The following is an 8724-nucleotide window of genomic DNA, read 5'->3' as shown; positions in this document are numbered from 1 at the left end:
GCAGGATGTTTAAACCTTGCAGGGTGTTACTGTGACTCATCCTGTGCAAGACGTGTGGTTGCTGGGTCAAGCTGTTCAGTCACCACTTGACACTTCTTCAGAGCTGGGAAATTTCTGGTGATCGAATCATCCATGGTACAAGAGGTACCATATATAATAGGGCAATTACTGCCCTCTGGCTGCAAATACAGGGAGGCCGGGCCGGAGTGGGCGCTGCCGCGGGAGGCCGGGCAGGAGGGGGCGCTGCCGCGGGAGGCCAGGCAGATCGGGCAGGAGGGGGCGCTGCCGCGGGAGGCCGGGCAGATCGGGCCGGAGGGGGCGCTGCCGCGGGAGGCCGGGCAGGAGGGGGCGCTGCCGCGGGAATGTCCGTGACCGCTGGCTAATCAGAGCGCACTGTGCAGGGCGTTAAGATGGCGGCGCTTACTTACACACTGATATTTGCAGCCAGGGGTCAGTTGGTGTGAGATGGAGGCCGAGACTTTGGATCATTGAGCTGGAGTCGGAGTTTCCTCAGAGCGAGTGCGGGATTGAACGGGAGCGGCTCAGGACCAGAAGTCGGGGCCCCGGGGTAGTAAAAACCAGCGCCCGGACGCAGGCGGCGGGGGCAGCAGGGTGACGGTGGGGGCGCAGTCGGGGAGGGGAGGAGCCGGGAGGTAGGGGCGGGGCCGGAAAGGTGGGGGCGGAATCGGGGAAGGGTAAGAGCCCGGAGGTAGGGGGCGGGGCCAGCAGGGGGAAGGCGGGGCCGGAGAGGGGGTGGAACCCGGAAGTAGCGGCGGGGCCAGTAGGGGGAAGGCGGGGCCGGAGAGGGGGAGGAGCCCGGCAGTAGGGGCGGGGCTATCAGCGGGGGCGGTGGAGGGGAAGAGCGGAGGGGCGGGGCCGGAGAATGAATCTGAAGGATGTGGCGCGCTGGAATGTCCGGGTTTCCCTGGTTTATGCCGTTGGCATCTGGACCATGCTTGGTACCTACGGCTATTTCCAACTGAAGAGGAAGCGGGAACAGGCGACCATTGAGAGCAGCGCCGAGGACACTGCAGGTAAAATCACCCTGTGCAATACATCACTCTGTACAGAATAAACATCACCCTGTGCAATACCTCACTCTGTACAGAATAAACATCACCCTGTGCAATACCTCACTCTGTACAGAATAAACATCACCCTGTGCAATACCTCACTCTGTACAGAATAAACATCACCCTGTGCAATACCTCACTCTGTACAGAATAAACATCTCCCCTGTACAGAATAAACATCACCCTGTGCAGGATAAACATCTCCCCTGTACAGAATAAACATCACCCTGTGCAATACCTCACTCTGTACAGAATAAACATCACCTTGTACAGAATAAACATCACCCTGTGCAATACCTCACTGTACAGAATAAACATCACCCTGTGCAGGATAAACATCACCCTGTGCAATACCTCACTGTACAGAATAAACATCACCCTGTGCAGGATAAACATCACCCTGTGCAATACCTCACTGTACAGAATAAACATCACCCTGTGCAGGATAAACATCACCCTGTGCAATACCTCACTGTACAGAATAAACATCACCCTGTGCAATACCTCACTGTACAGAATAAACATCACCCTGTGCAATACCTCACTCTGTACAGAATAAACATCACCCTGTGCAATACCTCACTCTGTACAGAATAAACATCACCCTGTGCAGGATAAACATCACCCTGTGCAATACCTCACTGTACAGAATAAACATCACCCTGTGCAATACCTCACTCTGTACAGAATAAACATCACCCTGTGCAGGATAAACATCACCCTGTGCAATACCTCACTCTGTACAGAATAAACATCACCCTGTGCAGGATAAACATCACCCTGTGCAGGATAAACATCACCCTGTGCAATACCTCACCCTGTACAGAATAAACATCACCCTGTGCAGGATAAACATCACCCTGTGCAATACCTCACTCTGTACAGAATAAACATCACCCTGTGCAGGATAAACATCACCCTGTGCAGGATAAACATCACCCTGTGCAATACCTCACTCTGTACAGAATAAACATCACCCTGTGCAGGATAAACATCACCCTGTGCAGGATAAACATCACCCTGTGCAATACCTCACTGTACAGAATAAACATCACCCTGTGCAGGATAAACATCACCCTGTGCAATACCTCACTCTGTACAGAATAAACATCACCCTGTGCAGGATAAACATCACCCTGTGCAGGATAAACATCACCCTGTGCAATACCTCACCCTGTACAGAATAAACATCACCCTGTGCAGGATAAACATCACCCTGTGCAATACCTCACTCTGTACAAAATAAACATCACCCTGTGCAATACCTCACTCTGTACAGAATAAACATCACCCTGTGCAGGATAAACATCACCCTGTGCAATACCTCACTCTGTGCAGGATAAACATCACCCTGTGCAGGATAAACATCACCCTGTGCAATACCTCACTCTGTACAGAATAAACATCACCCTGTGCAGGATAAACATCACCCTGTGCAATACCTCACTCTGTACAGAATAAACATCACCCTGTGCAGGATAAACATCACCCTGTGCAATACCTCACTCTGTACAGAATAAACATCACCCTGTGCAATACCTCACTCTGTACAGAATAAACATCACCCTGTGCAATACCTCACTCTGTACAGAATAAACATCACCCTGTGCAATACCTCACTCTGTACAGGATAAACATCACCCTGTGCAGGATAAACATCACCCTGGTGCAGAATAAATATCACCCTGTGCAATAGTCCACCCCCTACAAAATAAATCCTCCTGCTCCCTAATGGTAAAGGTACTGTAATGTTGTATATAGCCCAATTGAAGGTAAAAACTTCACCCTGTGTAGTACGTTGCCCGTTGCAATTCATTTTTTTACCTGTACTTCACTCCCCCCCCCCCCCCCCCCCAGTGAAAGGCCCATCTCACTCAAGCATAGTGTAGCAACAATGATAGAGTAAATCTATTTTCATCTCTTCTCTAATACACCCACCTCCCCTGGTCCAAGCTAAAACTCCCCTAGTAAAACAGGTAGTGGATAATTTTCACCATTGTAATGTAGCCAGAATGATGGGTAATTATGTCCTCACTCAGTGCAGTAGGTCCACCCTTCACATGGTCAATTTGGCTCATTGTTTAGAAAAACACAATTCACATAAGTGAACAGTTGTGAAACCAATAGAACAAACTACCATCATTGATTTTTCACACCTATTATGTGTCCTGAAGGATATCTGAACCAGTCCATCAATACAACAGAGGAGTCTGGCTCACTCTTCCGACTTTTCCTTGGTCACATTATCCGAAAACATGTCAGTTTCCACATGTACGCTGACGACACCCAGCTCTACCTCAACATCACCTCCCTCAAGCCCCTCCACTATCTTTGATTTGTTACGCTGCTTGTCCAAGATCATGTGTTGGATGAGCAGAAGTTTCTTGCAATTAAATATGGGTAAACTGAAGCCATTGTCTTAGGTCCCTGCCACAAATTCCACTCCCTAGCCATGGACTCCATCACTCCCCCTCGCCACTGTCTGATAGTGAACCAGACTCTTTTTAATCTTTCATGCGATGTGGGGTCTCTGGTAAGGCCAATGTTTATTACCCCTCCATGGCCTTGCCCTCCTTATCTCTAATTTCCTCCAGTCCCACAACCCTCCCAGATCTCTGCCCACTTTCAATTCTGGCTTCTTGCACATCTTCAATTGTAATCACTCCTCCGTTGGTGGCCATGCCTTCTTTGCCTGGGCCCTAAGCTCTGAAAGTTTCTCCCTCATCCTCCTTGTCTCTCTAACTATCTTTCCTCCTTTAAAACGCTCCTTAGAACCTACCTCTTTGACCAAGCTTCTGGCTATCTATACCAACACATCCTTACGTGGCTCGGTATCAAATTTTGTTTGATAACATTCCAGTGAAGTGCCTTGGGATATTTTACCACGTTAAGGTATGATATCAATGCAACAAAAACAGAGAATGCTGGAAATATTCAGCAGGTCGGGCAGCACCTGTGGAGAGAGAAACAGAGTTAACGTTTAAGTTCAATGACCCTTCATTAGAAACTTCAACTCTGTTTCGCTCTCCGCAGATGCTGCCTGACCTGCTGAGTATTTCCAGCATTTTCTGTTTTTGTTTCAGATTTCCAGCATCCACAGTATTTTGCTTTTGATATAAATGCAAGTTATTTTCCAAAATGATTCCTTAGTGTGCTTTTATCCTTCTCCAGGTAGGTGTTTATTTGTAACATAGCTGCCCTACATTCTTAAACTATTCAAATTGGATGACTTGGAACACCTTCCCCCAATCAATGTTTTGGGGCTAATCATATTGGCCTTTCTTCTGCACTAAATAAAATTGTTAATTAGTTTTTCTTTTTTTAGAGGCCACTTGCCAACAGGAACTCCAAGAGGGAACCACTTTTGAGCTTCAAGAGGAAACTAGGAAAGAACTTGTAGAGACAAATGTTGTTGTAAAGGAAGGTTTTGTTCCTTTTTCATCCAGAATCTACGCCTATGGGAAGTCTGTCTTTGGTGTTCCGTCTGATACTTCAACGGAGAAATAGAATTCAGCATAATGACTGCTTTGGAATGCACTGTTAAAAGGCTTATGCTTCAGTTTTTCTCTGGCACTGAGGGTTTCTCAAATGAATGTACCCTCAATTTGTACAGTTGCCTGCACAGTGCAAACTGTGCTTGAGAGCCCGGTATCTCTAATCAAGTGAACCTTGTTTGATCTATTATCCTTGTACACAAATTGTGTCAATTTCTAATGGATAATATCTGTAGCATCAATACAGTGCTAACATCACATCTTGTGTGGAGTGAGACTTTAGTTCTGTTTTGAGAGAATCCAGCTATTTTTAAGTTCTGGAGAAAATTTGGTTCCAAACAGTTGAAGGTTTAAACGCACAATCTTTTTGTAGTTGAATAATCAAACTCTCCAGAACACCGCTTTGTAGTTGCAAACCCATCTCCTTTCTTTTATAACTTTCTCCAAAAGTGCTTTCAAAGTAGTCAGCTTGACGTGGCTGAGATGATTCTCTATTCAGAAGGCCTTAGCTTTTTAAAAGCCTGATGAAGATCCAAAGTAGAAGGGAATATATAATGTAAAACACTTCAGGGTCTATTGTATTTTTTCCATACTCACCTAAGAGTTATATATCACACAAATTCATTATCACTGTATACATCCATGTGTTCAATTGAAATATCAACCAACAGGTGAGAAAAGATCAAAACTTGTCTAAAGCAACATGCATTTTACTGCCATCACAATAAACCTTTTTTAAACTTTGAAAGAAAGGTTTAAGATGGTTACAATGGCTTAGCAGGTGAATAGGAATTTTAAATGATTGAATACAGCTCATTAATACTGGACTGTATAAAGTTAATCATTGTATATTTAAAAATTAGCAATTTGTTTTGGATTCCTGCTGATCCTGAGATTCACTATGTATGATTGTGTATAATTTTCATTGTGATGGATTGTTAATCATTTTCATTGTGATTGTTTTAACCTCCATGGTCAAAGTGACACTCCATTTGAAATTATAAGCAATCACTTAGAATCCACTCTTTTGTTGCTTGTATCCGGCACAGTTAATACACTTTGGATCCAAATCTGTTGTGAAGTTATGTCTCCGAAAGCTCATCAAATATCCAGAATGCAAGATTTAATTCTGAATTTGCCTGTAATTTGATTTTTGTAATGGTTTTTAAGTTGTGGAGGGATACATAAGCTATCTGCTCTCTGGCTCACATTATCTAAGTGATAGAGGAGCTGGAATTTTCTACTGTGCTGGCCAGCCCACCAGTTTTTGCTCAGTCTCTTTTCTGGATAAAAAGTTGTGGGAGTTTGGTGAGCGCAGAAGTGAAACACCCCAATTTCAGTAACCAAACCTTAAATTACAGAGGTTGGACTTAGATGGTTGTGGATACTGTCTGGCTAAAGCATGTAATGACTAACCTGGGAACTGAGTATATTTAGATCTGAATAACTGTATTTTTGATCATGGCGATCCATTATATCTAATCATATACCCAGAATTTTGATCTGTGATTTCTGATTTGAAGTTTTCAAAAATGTACAATTATAAAGAGCCAAGAGTGTACTTCTGATCTGTGACTTTTTATGTGTTGTGTGACTATTATAATCTAGCATATCCTCCAAATCAATGTGAACAAGGTGACTTGTCAACTCAGTTTCATCACACTTCCTGTGTTACACCTTTTTGCCTGTTAAATTTTCTATATTCATATTATTCCATTATTGCAAATTTCTTGCAGATGATTGGCAAACTTATTAATTGTAATTTAAATTTAGTTGTAATTTCTTAAAAAGTGGAACCAAACAAATCAGAATATTTCAGCTGCAATTTCTTTCTCAGTAACTGAAATTTCTAATGTCCAAAATAATGTTTGGAATATAATAAACATAAAAGCGCAACTCCAAGAAAGTATGATTACCAGACACAATAAAGGAAAACAAATATCAGGGAGAAAGACGGACAAAGGGACAGAGAAAGTCGTAGGCAAATCCGATTTTATTGAGCAGACTCAGAATGCATATATTTTGTCTCAGGCTGCAGAACCTTGGGGAAAGTTTCTGACTGTTTACTGCAGCAAATGGCTGTACAACCAGCAAGCACCCAGCTCACTGACAATATTTAACAATGATTTTGCATTAAATTACCAGTAAGCGGAGAATTTGCTAACTGAGCAGCTTTTTTAGTAACTATTTGGAAGCTTATTTCACCCTTTGGCAAGTTAAAAAGGGCAGAACCTGGTAGCTGAAAACTTCAATTAAAGCTAAATTATTAAAGCTGTTGTTATTAAGCAGCATTTTTCAATACGATTAAGTTTTAGTTTTACATTTCAGTTAAAAACATTTAGTTTTGCAGTTAAATTTTAAATTTAACGTTATGGTATTCTGGCCTCTAAAATCAGGTTGCCACCTACTTCTTTAGTCATTTTTAGTCTTCATTAACTCCTGGATTATAGACACTATTCTGGGGCTCTAGATACTGCTGTACGCTCGTGTTTTTAATTTCACTATCAATGTTATATCACCTCTTGCCCCTCGCCCCCACCCCCCACCCCCCCACTGCTCCACTACCCCTGCAAGCCCGATATTTTCCAAACCCCCTTCTCTCTTTCCTTGTTCGGCCATCATAGCCGATATCCTGTTAACCTGCTTCGCTAATATGCTAGGTACTAGTGATTTGTCCGAACCCATAAAAAACCCATGTGCCTCTGGTTGTTCCTGCCCCAACCCTGGCCTGGCTACTGCTTTCATGTGTGATGGAGAGCACCCCAGTGCCACAGATGCTGGTTTGCCAGGTGGCACCTCCTGCTATGGGCTTCCCATCTGTCCTGGGAGAATTTCCTCCAATATCTCCACAGCAGAAGACCCAATCCCTTTGATAGAAAGGTAACCACAGGATAACAAAGCTGCGACACCTTCTACATTCATTGGCATGGATGCTTTAATCACTAATAAAATTTCCTTCATTTTCTTAAACATAGAGACAGGACAGAAGGAGGCCATTTGTTCCATGATGCCTATGCTGGTTCAATGAAAGAACTACACAATTAGACCCACTCCCCTGCTTTCATCCCCATAGCCCTGCTAATATTGCCACTCCATGTATTTTATCAAATATCCTTTTGAAACTCATTGAATCTCTCTCAAGATTATTGCCGCTTAACAGATTTTCTATCTAATTATGTTCCTTGCTGCAACAAAGGGCTGAATTTTCCCAGCCCCATGGGACAGTCTTGGAGGCGGGCGGCCGGGATACTAAGGGAGGGGCACGTCAGGACAGCGGCCCGATGCATTCCTGCCGCCTGGGAACTTTCCCAGAGGTAGGCTGGGAAGCGGATCAGCTGCCCGCTCCACAGAGATGGGCAGCCAATTAATATTGTTAAGGCCCCACTTCGGGGCAATTTTACGGCCTCGGCAGCATTTTACTGCCAGTGGAGCAGTCCCCTGCTGCATGCGGAGGCTGCCAGCTCAATGGGGGTGGTGTGCCGTTAAAGCCAGAGGCTCCATGCCTCAACAACGGGGCCGTGGGCAGGAAAGGCCACACCTGCGACCCAAACGGTTTCGCCGGAGGGGTTTCTCCTCCGCTCCAAGGGACCTAACGGCTTCGGCCCTGACAATTTATTTTTTTATTCGTTCATGGGATGTGGGTGTCGCTGGCTAAGCCAGCATTTATTGCCCATCCCAAATTGCCCTTGAGAAGGTGGTGGTGAGCTGCCTTCTTGAACTGCTGCAGTCCTTGGGGTGTAAGTACACTGACAGTGCTGTTAGGAAGGGAGTTACAGGATTTTGACCTAGCAATAGTGAAGGAACGGCGATATAGTTCCAAGTCGGGATGGTGTGTGGCTTGGAGGGGAACTTGCAGGTAGTGTTCCCATGCATCTGCTGCCCTTGTCCTTCTAAGTAGTAGAGGTTTGGAAGATGCTGTCGAAGGAGCCTTGGTGAGTTGTTGCAGTGCATCTTGTAGATGGTACACGCTGCTACCACTGGCGTCAGTGGTGGGGAGTGAATGTTCAAGATGGTGGATAGGGTGCCAATCAAGCAGGCTGCTTTGTCCTGGATGGTGTTGAGCTTCTTGAGTGTTGTTGGAGCTGCACCTATCCAGGCAAGTGGAGAGTATTCCATGGCTCCGAGAGCGCCTGGTCCGTAGCCTTGCAGGTTACAGC

The 8724-nt window shown here is 44.9% G+C and overlaps 1 protein-coding gene across 1 annotated transcript; it reads left to right on the top strand.

Moving 5' to 3' along the window:
• Positions 1–842: 842 nt before the first annotated feature.
• On the top strand, positions 843–6135 carry LOC137376759 (small integral membrane protein 26-like). Its single transcript, XM_068045754.1, has 2 exons — positions 843–1034; positions 4399–6135. The coding sequence occupies exons 1-2, from the start codon at positions 884–886 to the stop codon at positions 4578–4580; spliced, it is 333 nt and encodes a 110-aa protein (XP_067901855.1). The 5' UTR covers positions 843–883; the 3' UTR covers positions 4581–6135.
• The last annotated feature ends 2589 nt before the right edge of the window (positions 6136–8724 follow it).

Source organism: Heterodontus francisci, chromosome 13 (genome assembly GCF_036365525.1).
Source record: "Heterodontus francisci isolate sHetFra1 chromosome 13, sHetFra1.hap1, whole genome shotgun sequence".
NCBI classification, from domain to species: domain Eukaryota; kingdom Metazoa; phylum Chordata; class Chondrichthyes; order Heterodontiformes; family Heterodontidae; genus Heterodontus; species Heterodontus francisci.
The sequence above is the reverse complement of the archived record's forward strand: the minus strand, read 5'-3'. Positions and strand labels throughout refer to the sequence as shown.